Below are 18,279 nucleotides of genomic sequence, written 5' to 3'. Positions count from 1 at the left end.
CTGTTTGCCTACCCAAAGAACTGCCAATTACAGAAATTCTGCACAAGGATCTACCATCCACAAGCATGGAAAGTGGATGCCCTCTCATTCAACGGGAAAAAACTACAAGTATACGCTTTGCCTCCTTTACCTTTCCTCCCAAAGGTACTCATAAAATCCCCTAGGAAGAGCCAAAAATGACACTGATTGCACCAGACTGGCCACGCCAGCACTAGTACCCAATCTTAAAGAACTTAGCGCAAGAACCACCCTGGATTTTACCTCAAATCCCAGAGTTGCTGACACAGCACAACAGTCAGATACTTCACAGCCAGCTAAAGACCTTAAACGTAGCTGCATGGAAAATTCCCTAGTCAAGCAAGCAATGCCTCTCTCCAAAGCTGTTATGGATGTCATTCTGGAGGCCAGAAGGCCTAGCACCAGGAAAGCATACTCTGATAAATGGAAGAGATTCTGTGCCTGGAACCAAGTGCACAGCCTTGACCCTCTTGTCCCAAACATTCCTCGGATACTGCAGTACTTAACTGAGATGCTGGACAAGGGCCTCTTTCATCCATCAAAATCCATGCCTCAGCTATCTCTGCTCATTACAACACGGATCCACCAATTTTTTCTAATCCTTTGCTCAAACAGTACCTCAGAGGGGCTGAAAACGTAAGACCGCCCCGTAGAGCACATACACCAACTTGGAACCTCAACTTTGTTTTGGAAAAATTTAACTCGTTTTGAGCCAGCTAACAGCAGAATTAAAATACATCTCTTGGAAAACTGCTCTGCTACTGGCAATAACATCTGCACGAAGAGTTTCAGAATTACAGGCACTAATGGCAGTTGAACCTTCCCTTATCTTCCACCAGGACAGGGTGTCTTTAAGAACTAACCCTACGTTTATGCCAAAGGTGGTATCAATTGTGGCTCTAAACCAAGCTATTCACTTGCCAACTTTTTATCCAAAACCACAGAACAAAGGGGAGAGACTTTTACATTCTTTGGACATTCACAGACAGTTACGCTTCTATTTGGACAAAACCAAAGCTTTCAGAAAATCTGAGCAGTTATTGGTAGCATACTCTGCAGGAGCACAGGTAAAAGCCATTTCAAAGCAGACTGTTTCAAAATGGATAGGACACTGTATACGTTTCTGCTATACCCACCATGGGAAACCTGTACCTAGCAGCATTAGATCTCAATCCACCAGGGCAATAGCCACTTCAACTGCCTACCTCAGAAGAGTACCTACCAAGGATATTTTGGAAGCAGCAACATGGAGTTCTGTGCATACCTTCACCAAACATTACCATTTGCCTTTATACTCCAGATCCAGAGCTGGCTTCGCCACTGCTGTACTGCAGGGCCTTATAGCCACCCCTAATGCCTTATAGATCTAGCCTCCCTACCTCAGCTTTGGGATTCCACCCGAGTGTAATGACTGCAGCAGTGTAACACGATGAACATAATACAGTTTTGTCCCTACCATAAAAGTAGATGTTAGAGTGTTGACACTGCTGCAGTCCAGGTTACCCTTCCTCCTTCCCCTCATACTTTCTGGTACTTACCTAGGGCATCTACCTTTACTTATGGGGAGTATTTGCTGGTAACTAAAAATGGTTGTTTGCTTTTATTTTGTATTGTTTACTAGCAATTTGAATTGCCTACCTATTTGGGGGCACCTGACATCTGGGGCAACAAAAAATGAAGAAAATGGCATCTGCTGCATCTTATATACCCCTGTCGCACTTACGTCAGGGAGGAGGCGACAGCAACTGACGCCGGACCAAGACTTTGGAACTCTGGCCGACTGCGGGACCGCCTGACTGCAGGATAACCCAAGTGTAGTGACTGCAGCAGTGTCAACACTCTTAACATCTACATTTATGATAGGTACAAAACTGTACTTTCGCAAGTGCCGGTCGGCCGACTCCTGAGATTTTCATTTTGAATCCAGAACCGATGTCTTCTACAAAGCTAAGTACCCCGTTGGGGAAACTGTTTCTTGCCTCAGACTGATGTCAGTAAAAGTTAATAACTGTTTTTCTTGTGGGAAGCAAATACCTCATAAGGATTTCCACTCCTATTGTATCCCATGCCTAGGCCCAGACCACGACGTCACTGATTGTCGGTTTTGTGCTAGGTTTAACAAGCGCACTATTAAACATCTGTTTGATTTTGCCCGACATTATTTTGGCAGAAAATTCAATTACACCATGCCGTTGGAACTTCTGACGACCATAGTACATAAAAAGTGCAAAGACAAGGACAGGCATCAGAGGCCCAAAACTAACGACTAGGCCTCTTCTAGGCCAGTTGCTGGTTCTCCCGATTTTCAGCGAGGCACCTACGCATCCCCTGACGACCGCTTCCACAGACCACCTCCGACTCCCATGTGGAGCTGGCTGGGCCTTCGGACACTCTAGGTTTTCAGCCTACCGAAACTAACCCTTCAGAGGGAACCGAAGTAGCTGAGCAATCCACAGCTTCAGAGGGTGTTTTCAGACCTACCCAGTTGACCATTAAACCCTCTAAGTCTAAGCCCCCCTTAAAAACAAAGAAACAGATGCAGCATTCTCCAGGACAGGCTTCCATGCTTAAGAAACAGATGCTCAAAATGGCCGAAGACCTAATCACCCTGATCAGGGGGTCCCATCCCCCTCCTAATAAAAGGCCCAGACGGGATGCAGACTATGAATCTTCCGACCAGGTGTCTATTTCTTCAGATTCATCCTCAGACCTAGGATATTCTTTACCCCCTTATGAGGGTTCTGATGCTGAGGAATCAATTCCATCAGCCTCTCCGCCTGAGGACTACTCCTTTGGGGAGACCTTACATACCATGAGGGAGCATTTCCATTGGGAAGGCCAGGATTACTCAGAATCCAAGAAAAAGGCTCAGAGACTTCCTTTTATTGCCTCAACACAGACCCCTTGCTATTCTGCCAGTGTTGGATATTGTGGATGATGTGTACACTGAATCCAGCTTAAACCCTGACTCCTTACCTCCAGCCCCAGTTAAACCTGATAGAGTCCCTGACTCTCACAAATTTCTGTATAAAAGCCCTGTTGCTGACCCTGAAACTATTTCTCAGGGACCCAAAGGGATTAAGGCCTCATCAGCAAAAAACCCAGTTCCCTCTGACAGAGATTCCAGAGCATTAGACAGATGGGGAAAGAAAGTGTATACGTCTGCAACTTTAGCAATGAGAGCCTTAAATTGCCAGTTTCACATGTTAAAATATCAGCAATTTTTGATGTCTCAGTTGAAATAAAAGATGCTTCCAGATCCTCCTAATTTTAAAGAAATGCAGGATTTATTGCATGCCGCTGAACAAGTGGGAAAACATACTTTTTAATGTGGGTTTGATTCCTTAGAGGCCTCCTGTAGAGCAGCAGTTACAGGCTCTGTCATTAGAAGACATGCTTGGTTAAAAGAACATACGTTACCAGATCATGTTAAGGCAAAATTATTGGATGCACCTTTGCAGCGGGATGTGTTGTTTGGAGTTAAGGCAGAGGAGGTATTAAAGAAGATGGAAGATAAAGCAAAATCTATGCAAACGGTGAAGGATTTCTTAAGGTTCAGCCTCCTCATTTTAGCAGAAATTGGCCAACAAGGAATTGGTCCTTTCCAGTTACAGACAGACCTCAAAGGGGCAGATACAGATGTCCAAGAGGTAGAGGTCAAGCACAAAGTCCTTAAAGCCCTCTACAGTGGGGTACACGAGGCCAGAAAGAAGGGGGGAAGACGGGCCCCAACCATATAAAAAGCAGCATCAATGACTTCCCACTACAGCTGCCAAACCGCTCTCTTGGCAGCCCCCTTAGGAGGAAAACTGGCACTTTTCTATCACAATTGGCATTGCATCACCAAAGACAAATGGGTTCTCAACATTGTATCTCAAGGTTACAGGTTCCACTTTCACACTCTTCCAAGGTTAAAAGGAATGCCAAATTTGCCACCAAATCAATGGGCAGAGGCTCAAAAACAAATTACAGCACTCATGGACATGAGAGCTATTTAAATGTTTCCACCACAGGAGCAAGGACAAGGATTTTACTCAAGACTCTTTCTGGTTCCCAGAAAGGACAAAGCCTGGAGACCCATTCTGGATCTTTCTTCTCTAAACACTTACCTGGATGTTCCGAAATTCAAAATGTTGACACTACAGCAGCTTCTTCCCATGCTGGGCAAGAAAGCTTGGCTCGTGACTTTGGACCTCAAGGAGACATACCTGCATTTCCCTATCAGAAAAAAACTGCAGAAGATACCTCAGATTCATAGCTGGTTCAATGCACTACCAATTCTCTGCACTGCCCTGTGGCTTATCTGCTGCGCCCAGGGTCTTCACAAAGAGCCTGGCACCAGTAATTGCATTTTGCAGACAAAAAGGAATTCATATTTATCCGTACCTTGACGACTGCCTGATTCAAGCAGAGAGCAAGGACATTCTTCTGAAGCATCTGGCATTCGTAAGTTGCCTGGGGTACACAGTAAACGAAAAGAAATCAAAACTAGTGCCCTCACAAGAGATAATATTCCTGGGTGCCAACTTGAACACAGCGGCCCAGATGGCTTATCTCACGCCAGACAAGCAAGGACAACTGGCTCAATACTTTAAATTGATGGCAACAAAGACCCAACTCCCTGCAAGAAAAATTCTGCAGGCCTTGAGCTACATGGCATCTTGCATACTACTAATTCCATATGCCAGACTGCATATGAGGAAACTACAATGGTACCTAAAGAGTGTATGGTCTCAACACTGTCAAAGTTTGGAAACAGTTGTACCACTAATTCCTTGCCTTCAACAGGAGTTTCGATGATGGGCTCAAGCTTGTCACCTCAACAAGGGACAACCTTTTACTCAACCTACAGCCAGGCAAACACTGACAACAGATGCATCGGATTGCACCTGGGGAGCACACATGGGAGGAAAATGTATTCAGAGCGAGTGGCCCGCAGAGCAAAGACATCTTCACATCAATCGAAAAGAGATGCTAGCTGTACAAAATGCACTTATAGCTTTCAAGGACCAGCTGCATCCAGGACAACTACTACTAAAGACAGACAACACCACAGTTATGTGGTACATAAGCAAGGGGGCACACACTCCTACCCCCTCGGCAGACAAGCCATGACCTTGTGGAACACAGCTCTAGACTTCCAAGTTCATCTGCAAGCACAATTCCTGCCAGGAGAGAAAAACACACTGGCAGACGACCTAAGCAGAAACATCATGGATCCCCATGAATGGGAATTGAATCCACAAATATTCAGAATAACACAAAAATGGTGGAGCCCGGCATTGATCTGTTTGCATCCCCAGTGAACTGCCAGCTACAGAAATTCTGCACAAGGAGTTACCATCCACAAGCATGGAAAGTGGATGCCCTCTCATTCACCTAACTCAGGAGAAAGGGATGGTATTGCATCCAAACCTCCCCACACTGAAGCTGACTGCATGGTTTATACCCCAAAGACAGATGAAACTACAGCCTTAAGCAGGCAGGTTTTAAATATTAAGGAGGCCAGAAGGCCCAGCACCAGAAAATCCTTCTAGACCAGATGGAAAAGATTTGCTGTCTGGTGCCCTAGTAAGGGTGTTAACAGCACCCATGCTTGTCAGGCATTGGTTCTGAACTACCTGGGCAGAGTTCTTAGAAAGGGATTGTCATACTCCTCCATAAAGATACATGCCTCTGCTATGTCTGCCTATATCCAGTCGGATTAGCCCATATTTTCTCACCACCTGTTATAGCAGTTCCTTAGGGGAGTGGCCCACCTCAGACCACTTAGAAAGGCCATCTGCTCCAGTGTGGGATCTTAACTTTGTCATGGAAAAATTGACTTTGCCTCCTTTTGAGCCAGCTACTTCAGCGAACCAGAAGTAACTTTCTGGGAAAACTGCCTTCTTGCTGGCCATCACCTCAGCCAGGAGTGTTTCTGAGCTGCAGGCCCTTATGGCCACTGAGCGCTTGTTCATTTTCCATGCTGACAGGGTGTCTCTTAGGATCAACCCCTCCTTTATGCCTAAGGTGGTCTCGAATGTTACCCTCAACCTGGCCATCCATCTCCCTACCTTCTTTCCCACCCCCACCCCCATAGTAAAGGGGAAATCATTTTGCATACCCTGGATGTGCACAGACAATTGAAATTATCTGGATAGTGACCAAGGTCATTCAGAAAATCTCACCAGCTACTGGTCTCTTTCTCTCTTGTGGTAGAGGGGGGACCCCATATCCAAACAGACAATTTCTAAATGGATCGCACATTAAATCAATTTCTGCTATTCCTTTCATGGAAAGTGTCCTCCCAAATCCATCAGATCGCATTCCACTAGGGCAGCCTCTACTTCCACTGCCTTCCTGAGAGGGGTTCCAACAAAGGATGTTTTGGAAGCTGCTACCTAGACATCCATCCACACATTCACCAAACACTACCAGCTGGCCACCTTCTCCAAAACCAGGGCAGGCTGTGCCTTTGCAGTCCTGCAAGGCATGCTGGCATCCCCTTGAAACATTGCAACCACAGAGTTTTGCTCCTTTCCATCCTTCCCTCCACCCTGTTTCTTAGCTTTGGGAATCTTACCACAAGTGATGACTGCAACAGTGAAAACACTAAGATCATAGTACAGTTGTCTACACTTACCATAAATGCAGATTGTTGAGTGTATTCACTGTTGCAGTCTTGTTTCCCTCCCACTATCCCCCTTTTTTTTTCTTTCTTGGGGGCTCTTGACTGCCTCATTTTATAGCCCTGGCGACCTGACGTCCGCTTCAGACACCAGACTGCCAATGCAGGAGGGGAAACCCTTTACTCTGGTATTCGGGCTGGCCCAGGGCTACCCAGCAGAGATGACCCACAAGTGATGACTTTAACAGTGATTGCACTCTAACATCTACATGTATGGTAAGTGTACACAACTGTACTTTCTAGGATGTCATTTAACCTTCAGGATCAGGTAGTTTGCCTCAAATGAGGGGTAGATTACACCACATCAGAATATGAAACAAAAAGTTCAGATCCCCCTCTACGGAGTTGGCCTTGGCCCCTTTGTAGGTGTTCTTGACTTGGAGGGTGTCAGAGTTGGTCCTCAGGTAGAACAGTAGACTGGGTCTACATCAGAATCTTTCTGGTTTCAAAAGTGGATAGGCCATAGAGGTTTTACTCTAGGTCTATCAAAACTGAACCTTTAAAAATTAAGCATGGTTAAAGCCCCAAAGTTGAGAATGTTTATGCTACATTCCCTTCTTTTATTGGCACTCCAAATCATACCTATTCAGTCTAAATCATATTCCAGTTACCAAGGAATATACTTTTTTAATGAGTTAGTCAAGTGCTCTCTTTTTAGTAGAGACCCGTGGTAATGTTTGTACACAGGGAAAATTTGGCCAGTATACCAGGGAAACGTTTTCACAGTATTTCTAATGCAGGTGCCATGGCCTCTTACACCTGTCAAAGAATCCAACAGCTCAGGTAGGTGGGATCTCAGTTTCATGTATCATCTGAAAATGAGTGGTACTACTTGTTGAGGCATTGACACTTTTGTTTCCAGTTTACTTCCTTGCCCGTGACGGTTTTTTTTCCCTCAGGATTTTCACAAAATGCCAGGCTTTTTTTATGGTATTCCTGATGACTGATGTCGTACACATTTACCCTTACCTAGACAACTGTTTGCTTCTGGTCCAGTCAGAGGAGGAATTGTGAGCCATCTGGTAGTTCAGCATCCATTGTCTCAAGACTTTTTTTTTTCCATGGACTCTTCAGGTCCACAGCAGACCCAAATATACTAAATGAGCAAATTCCCATTAGAAGGAAATTTGTTGAGTCTAACCCTGCCCCATGGTTTTTGTTACAGAAAAACAGCTCATGGGATAATGTGACAAGGTTGGAATGCCTAGAAACCAAATAAAACCACCTCTAGGACTAACTTTTTGATTTCTCTCTTAGAATTTTGTTTGACCCATAATTATTTTACATTCAATGGTGAATACTTTTTACAAACAAAGGGAACAGCAATGGGAGCTGCTTATGCTCCCAATTATGCTGTGATATACATGGACTCTTTTGAGAAAAAGTTTATATATCCAACATTATTTTTTCAACATAAGGTTATCTTATACAAACGGTTTATTGATGACCTGATTTTCATATGCAAAGGGGACATTTATGAATTTTGTGAATTTTTTTAATCATTGAGTGCTAATGAACATAATCTTTCTTTTTCTTATGAGGTCAGTCGAAATCAAATTAATTTTTTGGACCTAACCTTATTTATAAATAATAACATCATTGAATTTAGACCTTCTAGAAAGGACACTTCAGTAAACATGTTTTTGCATGCAACGAGCATGCATCCTCCCCATTTATTAAAAGCTTTGCCCTATGGTGAATTCAAACGAATACATCAGCATACCAGTATGGAATCTGAACTAAATCATGAATTAAATGAGGTATTTTTGAGATTATACAAAAGGGGTTATGATAAAAAATTACTATTGGATAACATGAATGGTGTCATGAACAAGCATGGAAGCTTTAGGAAGTCTTATAAGCAATTTTCAGGGTTGGTTGAAAGAGATAGTGATGTGGAAAATATATTTTTTGTAACCAAATACACAGCTTTTTCTGAAATATTTGTTTCTTTAATAAAAAGATTCTGGTATTTGGTTAGTGAGGATGAGCTCATAGGTGAGCTTTTTCCACGTAAAATCACTTTTTCATATAAAAAGGGAAAGAATTTAAAAGAAATATTAAATAATAATCTTTCTATAAAAAGAACTGACCATGTTGTTAATGTGGGCTCATTTAGATGCAATTCCTGTAGTATATGTGACAGAATTATTAATGTTAGATCTATTAATAATATTAATCATAACCCTATGCATTATTTCAATTGCAGATCCATTGGTGTTGTGTACTTACTAGGGTGTAATTGTAATAATATGTGGTACATTGGGCAAACAAAAAGAATGGTAAGAGTAAGAATCTTAGAACACTTAAGAGACATTAAAAATTTAAATTTATCTAGTCCAGTTGCTAAGCACTTCTTTGAGATACATGAGGGAAAAGCAGATTGTTTAAAATTTAGTATATTAGGCAAGCCTCATTGCACTAGGGGTGACAACATTTGTGACAAATTATTAGAACTTGAAACAAGGATGATTTTGAAGTTTAATACATTAAGGTCTTTTGGTTTAAACTTAGAATTAGGTATCTGACGAATTAATTAATCATTGAATATATTGAATATAATTACAATATTCACATTACATTATATTTCACAATATGTAAAAATTATGTTATGAAAATCATATCATGAAATACATTATAAATTATTTAAAAATATATGTTGTCATAAATACATACATACATATATAAAGTTTCATAATAATTTTAAGTAATTTTGTAGTAAAAATATTGAGATATTCTCTCTTAGAACATGCATTTAAAAATAATAATATGTTTCTTTAAATTTTTCCCTCCATTTTTTGAATTTAATTGTATAATTAATAGAATAATTGATGCAATTGATGTGTATAAAGACTGTTACTGTTTTGTAATGAATTGTGACCCATTGAAGGCGAAATGCCGAGGTACCAGGTCTTGTGGAGATAAAGGAGATTTTTGCTGCGATATACTGGCTGTTTGGTGTGTTTTTTCTAATTTTCTACATTGTTTGGTTACAAATAAAACCACCTCTTCCTTCCATACATAAAAAACACCTCTTCCTTCCAAACATAGGTCTCTAAGAAACAACTAGAGCCCAAGTCCTTTATGATAAAACAACCTCCTTCAAAAATTTTCCAGAGTTCAGAAAAGTTATTTTTTTCTGCAATATTGCAACTCCTAAAACCAGGCAAACCTTCTCAACCCAATCCCTTCCCGAACTTTTATATTGTAGTATGGTGTATGCTTTTAAGTCGCACTTCATCTAATCTGTAACAGCTCTCGCGTCATAATCTCAAATTCCACTGCTAACCACGCTCCAAACTAACAACTCCACTTCTTACTTCAGCACAGTCCCACTACCAAAGTCAAGACCTGTCTTTTCCAAACGTAAGACAAGCATACTGGTTCAAACAACCTTCTCACTGAATACCTCATACAAGCTGCTGATTCCATTGCCTAGGCAATTTCCATACCAATAAAGAGATCCATTCAAGAAATGCATTGCCGCCATTGCTGAAAACTAGCCAGCATTCTTCCTGCCCACAAAGGATGTGCATTCACTATGAACCTGTAGCCATATTTATCCCCTCTCTCTAAGATCCTTCAACAAATGAATACATAGCCATGTTCTGCATTACTGTGTGTGAAGCCACCTGCTATCTCCAGTCCAGTACTGTTTCTTCCCCTCATACAGAAGTGACACTACATTATCATTCCTTAACACTGTCCATCAGGCTAAAAATATCTCTTTAGTACCAGCTGTCTTCTTTAATCTATCAAAAGACTTTGATACTATTAATCACAAGCTCCTACTGCAACTCGTATAACTATGATTCTTCTTACCTCTTAAATAGAATGCAGTGTCAAAGGGTCATAAATTGTCTCCTAATTCCTACCCAATCTATTGGAGTTCACCAGGAGTCCATCTTAGGTCCCCTACTTTATTAACATCTTTTTTGGAATGGAAGGGGAATCATTAATAACTCTTCTATTATCCAGTATGCAGATTCTACCACAATCTGCTCATTCAGACCACTCTAGCAGTTTCTCTCTTGGATCCAGTTGTATTTCTCCTTGGTCAAATCCTAGTTTAAAAAAATTAATCTGGTTCTCCTTGCCAAAAGAAATTAACTTTTGTTATTTACTCCTAAATTATAGCATGCCCCCCCAATGCATTTTCCATTGCATCCACTAACAGCACTCCTATTGACACCATCTCCCATACCAGACTTGTCTGGCTCTCACAGTAGACTATCAGAGGTTTGACCACTGCATACGGGATGTAATAAACAAAAAAAAAAAAAAAAAAAAGCTCATCAAAAATGGTTAGCTGTATAGATTAATTCTGCTAGAAAACCTGGGGTTCCACTCCTCCTTACCCCAGCTTGGTGTGTCTTTTTCTATCTTCATCAGTCTCCACAGCTCACTACTTTTAAAGCTTGAGCAGGGCTAGCATAAAAGTTCCAAATTTGTTTCCACCCTACCATCATAAACTCATCCTTTTGCTATACTAAAAAAAAACATTGCTAGAATTCCCCAACGTCCTTACACTTAACTAAAACATGCACAAAATGTTTTTCATTATCCTGACACCTGTCCCTCGCTAACTGTTCTCCAGTCCTGATACTCACTCCCAAGAATGCTCAGGTCAGCTGGCAAATTCCTCACTACATTAAACCCCTGTATCAGTTCCCTTGGTGATGTCATTTTTTCCTCCACCAAATCCAGACTCTGGATGTCTCACTTTGTGAAACTATAAAAGCACCTAATTTTAAATTCTTGCTGAAATCCTACCTATTCATCACAGTCCCCCACCATCACCAGCATGTGAACTACCTTGTTTCTCATTTCCTTATTTCACCTTTATTTTTTCTTTGTCACCCCCCCACCCACCCTTCACACTTATCTACTGCTTACTTTTCTACTGTGTTTCCCTTAATGCTTCCTTCTCACCTGCCTGCTGTATCATATATATAACTGCATGTAATATTCCTCAAATACTGGATACTGTTATTTTTTTCTAGTATTTTTAATGTCCATTTCTTTTGGTTATAAATATGTAATAGCATTTTTATTATCACTGTGGAAGTTTCCCCCCACCTTCACTTGAAAGGGGTATTTTTGCCCAGTCAAACTTTTCCTGTGCAACAAATGCTAATAAGTAAAATTAATACAACATAACTTTTATATTGTACATGGAGCTAATAGGGCTGTTGCAGCTCTGTAAATTAAATAGTATAGCACAAGCCACAGCAGTGATTCTACTAAACAGCTAAATACGGTCATCTAAATGCTGACAGAAAATATTGCTACACAGTGTAGTCATTGGGTTTATAAGTGTAGACTGATTCAGCGAAAGCCCTCTCCCAAATGCAGTCTGAATAAATTTGACTGTTTTAAACCACATTTGGTAAAATTGCTATGCATAATCCACATGTAGGATGCTGTGCCTCTTGCACTTTTACATGTAACCAACTATTAACTCGTACTTTTTTGGGGGAAAATATTTTCCCCTTTGCAATGTCCAAAGACAGCTTTTCAGTCTCTTCTTGACTACCATCACTACTTAAATTTTCCTAATCATCGTTGCACAAATCGTATTCTCTTTTTATTTTGGTTGTTGATTATTTTTCTTTTTTGACTTATGTATGCTGTAGACCTTGATGCTGCTGAAATACTTAACCTGGCTGTGAGCATTAAATGGAATATAATTAATTTATACAATGTTTTGGCTTCTTTTGAATGTGAATGGTTATCCTTATTGAAAATCCGCAGTACTGCAGTGGGAATATTGCACCTAGTTTATGTAGACTGGCCAGTGTTCACCTTTTACTGATGTTCACACCTGGATGATGCCTTACTGTTAAATGTATTGCACGCTCACTGATTGCTGGTGTAGTACATTATACACTGGCTTTCTTACAAGGCTATTACAGTAAGTCTACATATTATAACTTGTTTGATCAAATATTTCCTTGGTTTTTTTTTGCAGTGGAAAGCAGTCAATTGCAATCGATGATTGTACATTTCACCAATGCGTGAGGCTCAGCAAGTTCGACTCTGAAAGAAGTATTAGCTTTATCCCACCTGATGGAGAGTTTGAACTTATGAGGTCAGTACTGTTCATTTCAGAACTGCAAATTAAATATTGAAATGTACCTTTTGCAACACGTTCTCATGAGCATCCATCACCAGGTTGGCTTCCTACAGTTTTTTTGTGTTCTGATTTCAAGATATTCTATCACCACCCTAGTCAGTTGCATTGTAAAATCACAGGCAAGTACTTCACAGATGAGTCTTCACATAGAGATGATCACCTGGGATATAATTCTGTAAGTCTGATATAAGAGTGTCATCCAAGGTGACTGCCAGAAGTGTAAGTGTGGGACTTTTTCTGCTTTTCGTACTTTTTATTGTGTTGGAAACTACTAGATATGCAGTCTGGAGATTTTTTTTTTTTTTTAGTTTAGTGGATCATTAAGCTGATGTCTTACACCCTGCCCAGCAATGAAGTTGTGTTGTAGACAGTTTTAGCAAGAAGTTCTGCAGCTTTGCCACCTTGGTAATTTGGGGCATTTAACTGCCAGATACTTACTGTAGCTCTGAGTTTATTTAATAAGCAGGGATGGTATGTCCAAAGTAGATTCAGTTGCTGAATATAAACTGTATCCTTTAATTTCTGCAAATGGTAGTCAGTGTCACAAAGCAGGCAATAAAATTCAGTAGTGCCCATGATACTGTTATCAAATGGTGTGCATAGATAAGGATACTGCCCTTGCCCAAGGACAAGGGGGCAGTAGTGATCATGTCTCTTGAGAGGATTCTATGCTCTGTGCTCCGGTATAAGAAATGTTTAGAGGAAAAAAGCTACAAGGGAAATTCAAAACGTCTAGTTAAATGGCCCCTTAACTTTTCCCTGACAAAAGACAGCAGGAATTTTCAGACTGAGCAGTAACAATTTTTTTTTTACATACTTTTATGCCAAACTGCTTAAACAGAAGGTGGCATTTGAGAGCAGCCATTGGAGAGGCAGCAAGCACGAGGTTGGACAAGTTTCACAAGGGCAGAGGTACTTCACATAACCAGGACTGCACCTCCCATTTCTGATCCCATCCTGACTTATGGGAGAGGCTGACATATACCCTCTTGTAATATCAATAGTCTGAGCTGTCTACAGTCCTTTGGATGATTGCATTTTTTGTCATTGATTCCACAGAGTTTGACAGTTCTTCCCTTCATGAAAGTGCCTCCTATACCCCAAACTAATTGTTGCTAGTTGATCCAATCTTGAAACATGTCAACATTAAGTCTCGAGTTCTCTCCACAGTACTGAGAACAAGGTTTCTATTCCTTGCTGTTTATATTAACAAGACAAAAATGAGCCTTTGAGACTGATTTTGGACCTTTAAAATTTGAACAAGTCATGGTGGCAAAGAAATGTATGTCTGACATTTAGTTCCTTCTTGTCAGTTGTTTCCAGAGGCTGCTATGGTAACTTGAGGCATGAAAGCTGTGCACCTGTTCCCATTTATAGTAAATGCAAAAAGTTCATGTTTCTGCCAGGGTCAAAGCATGTTATTTCACTGTCCTTTGGACTTTCCACTTCTTCCAGAGTATTTACAGTATACTTATCTTTAGTATTTCTTTCACATGAAGCTTTAGGACATTCATATTTTCCCATACCTGGTCAATTGCCTGAGATGGACAAAATCCTAAAGGAAGCTGAAGGTTGCCATGAACTGCAAAATATAGTATTTCACTACTCTTGAGATTTCACAGATGTCACAGAAACCCAGATTCACTTCTCACACTTTGTTCTTTGGCCCATACGCCGATGTTCTTCGTGTTTCACTGTTGCAGTCATTACATTTGGGTAATCTGCTGGCAGGTTGCCCTCAGTCAGCCTGATTAACAAAGTCTTGGGTCCTGTATCAGTTGCTGTCCCTTCCATGACGTCAGGTCGTCATGGGTATAAAACATGCAGCCGATGCCATTACATCATTCTTTCTTGCCGCGTGGTGCCCGAAGCAGAAGCAATTCGCAAGTGCGGGTTTACCGACCCCTCAAATTTTGGTTTTTGAGTTTCAGAAACGAAGTCTTCAACTAAAAGCTAAGTACCCCATTGGGGAGACTTTTTCTTGCTACTTACTGATGTCGGTAAAAGTTAATAATTGCATTACTTTTGTGGAAGCAAGTACCTCATAAGGATTTTCATTTGTACTGTATTCCTTGCCTAGGCCCTGATCATAACGTACCTTGCTATCGGTTTTGTGCTAAATTTAATCAATGCACTATTAAACTTCTGTATATTTTTGCTTCTAAATATTTTGGTTCACGATTTACCTATCCAGAAATGACATCTGTTAGCAATCCAACTACCGGAATACCTAAAAAATGCAAAAAAAAGACAGACCGTCGAGGTACAAAACTGACTATGCTTCACCTAAGCCAGTCGCTAGTTCGCCGGTGTTCAATGAGGCGCTTTCGCAACCCCTGATACCCGCTACTTTTGATTAGCAGGCCTCTACTGAGACCCATTTGGAGTCCGGTATTGCGCGGGATGGTTTAAGTATTGAACCCGCGGATGTCTCTACCTTGGATGGGTCCGGAGCCGCTGTGCAGGCACTGGCTTCTGAGGGTGTTTTCAGGCCTAAAAATTTGTATATTAAACCGACGCCATCTTCAAAACTAAGGCCAAAATCTACTTCTGTGTCTAAAAAAAATTATGCTTGGGCCTCATGTGTAGGCCCCAATGCCTAAAAAATGATCAAAATGGCTGAAGATTTAATTACCTTGATCAGGGGTAGCCAACCCCCTCCTGCTAAGAGGGCCTAGGCAAGGCACTGGCTATGAATCTTCAGATCAGGATTCTATTTTTTATGATTCTTCTACTGAACAGGATTTATCTATACCTACTTATGAGGACTCTGATGCAGAAGATTCTATCCCTTCTGCTTCTCCCCCTGAGGATTTCTCTTTTGGAGAAACTTTACATACCTTAAGGGAACATTTCCACTGGGAAAGTCAGGATTTCTCTGAATCTAAAAAGAGACTGGGGATTTTCTTCTTCCTCAGCATAGGCCTTTGGCTATACCTCCTGTTTTAGACCTTGTTGATGATTTTTGAGACTCTAGTATGACTCCTGATTCTCTGCCTCCAGCTCCTAGTAAGCCAGACAGATACTACAGGGTTCCTGACTCCCACAAATTCCTTTTCAAAAACCCTACTGCTGATCCTGAAACCATTTCTCAGGGTCCCAAGGGCGTTAAGGCCTCTACTGCTAAAAATCCTACCCCTTCTGATGGAGATTCCAGGGCGCTGGATAGATGGGGTAAGGTTTACACATCTGCAACCTTGGCAATCGGGGCTTTAAACTGTCAATTTCATATGCTTAAATATCAACCGCATGTCATGGGACTACTTAAACAGAAAATTGTTAATCTCTGACTGTGTGGAAAATAAAGATTTGCAGGATTTATCACATTCAGCTGAACAAGTTGGAAAACCTACTTTGCAATGTGGTTTTGATTCCTTGGAGGCCTCTTGCAGGGCTGCTGTAACTGAATCTGTGCTAGGAAGGCATGCTTGGTTCAAAGAGCAAAATCTGCCTGACCATGTTAAAGCAAAATTGTTAGATGCTCCTTTACAACAGGACCATCTCTTTGGTAATAAGGCTGAAGAAGTTTTTAAAAAGATGGAAGATGAAGCTAAATCTATGCAAACTGTACAAGATTTCTTACAAGTGCAGCCTCCCAGATTTAGTAGGCACTGGCCTACTAAGAACTGGTCCTTTCCAGTTCCCTCGAGAGCCACTCAAGTCAAATCCAGACATTCCAAAGGTTCCAGGTTTCAGTCACAAGGAACTCCACCTCCAAATCTGGAAGCAACAAGGCACTTCCCTATGGTACAGTCTCAATGACTTTCCTCTACAATCACCAAACACTTATCTTTTAGCCGCCCCTTTGGGGGGAAAACTGGCACTTCATGCACGCAACTGATTACCCAGGACAAATGGGTTTTAAATACAGTATCCCAGGGGTACAGTTTTCATTTCCACGTTGCCAATCCCAAACGGATGGCCAGATCTGCCCCCAAATCAGTGGGCAGAGGCCCAAAAACAAGTTCTGTCCCTCATGAATATGGGGGCTATTCAACCAGTACCAGAAGAGAAAAAGGGACGAGGTTTCTTTTCTAGACTTTTCCTGGTACCCAGAAAAGACAAATCATGGCATCCAATTCTGTACTTATCCAATCTAAATACATTTCTGGACATTCCAAAATTCAAGATGCTGACTCTTCAGCAGTTACTACCTATGCTAGGCAAAGATGCTTGGTTGGTAACTCTACATTTAAGAGGCTTACCTGCTTATCCCAGTCAGGGAATCTTGCAGAAGATACCTCTGCTTCAAAGCAGGTTACTTGCATTACCACTTCTCTGCACTGCCCTTTGGCTTATCTACTGCGCCCAGGGTCTTCACAAAGTGCCTGGCTCCAGTAATTGCATTTTGCAGGCAAAGAAATATTCAAATGTATCCATACCTGGACGATTGTCTAATTCAGGCGGAAAACAAGGACATTCTTCTAAAGCATCTGGCATTTGTAAAAAGGGTTCTGACTTGTCTGGGGTACACCATAAATGAAAAGAAGTCACAACTGGTACCCTCTCAAACAATTACATTCCTGGGTGCAAGCTTGAATACAACTGCCCAGATGACTTAACTTACACCAGAAAAGCAAATTCAACTGGTGAGTTACTTCAAAACAGGTTGCCACAAGAACCCTGCTATCTGCAAGGCAAATTCTGCAGGCCTTTGGGTTCATGGCATCCTGCTTTCTTCTAATCCCATATGCAAGACTGCATATGAGGAAACATCAGTGGTACTTAAAAAGTTTATGGAGCTAACATTATCATAGCCTGGAAACAATGATTCCTATTATACAATGCCTACTCTAAAACGTGCACGCTGATTGGCCAGCCCAACCAGCGTGCCCGTTGTAAATCCCTCAATATACTAACGGAAAAAGGTCCGTCGCCGGACTTTTTCCGTTAGTATACATAATCTCGCTATGTTAAAAGAGTTTAACATAGCGACACAGATTTTAAAAAAGCAACGGAGATCTCCGTTGCTTTTTTTAAAGCTGTCTCGCTATGTTAAACTCCTTTAACATAGCGACATTAGTAAGCAACGGAGATCTTGCGATCTCCGTTGCTTTTTTTTTTAAACCTGTCTCGCTATGTTAAATGAGTTTAACATAGCGAGACAGCTTTAAAATAAGCAACGGAGATCTCCGTTGCTTTTTTAAAATCTGTGTCGCTATGTTAAACTCTTTTAACATAGCGAGACAGTGTTTTATACTAACACAGTTTTATACTAACGGAAAAAGTCTGTTAACATAGCGAGACAGTAAAAAGCAGCGGAGATCTTGCGTTCTCCGTTGCTTTTGCCCACAGCTCTGATGTACTGCGTAGGCATGCGCAGTACATCAGAACTGCCGCGGAACACCAGACAGCTGCGGAAGGGCAGCAAAGAGGCATTATACAATGCCATTATTTAAGAAAAGTAATTATTTCTTTTCTTAAATAATGTCATTAATATACAATAACCACTTCT

At 41.2% G+C, this 18,279-nt stretch overlaps 1 protein-coding gene across 1 annotated transcript in view; it reads left to right on the top strand.

The window, feature by feature from the left end:
• The window catches only part of AP2M1 (adaptor related protein complex 2 subunit mu 1), a 1,300,958-nt gene that overhangs the window by 553,723 nt on the left and 728,956 nt on the right, over nt 1-18,279 (top strand). The window contains exon 13 of the mRNA XM_044070763.1: nt 12,660-12,779. Coding sequence (XP_043926698.1) covers nt 12,660-12,779 — 120 coding nt within the window. The remainder of the gene's footprint in view (nt 1-12,659; nt 12,780-18,279) is intronic.

The sequence above is a fragment of the Protopterus annectens genome, chromosome 4.part1 (assembly GCF_019279795.1).
Source record: "Protopterus annectens isolate FY-2018-M chromosome 4.part1, PAN1.0, whole genome shotgun sequence".
In the NCBI taxonomy this organism is placed as follows: Eukaryota; Metazoa; Chordata; order Ceratodontiformes; family Protopteridae; genus Protopterus; species Protopterus annectens.
The sequence above is the reverse complement of the archived record's forward strand: the minus strand, read 5'-3'. Positions and strand labels throughout refer to the sequence as shown.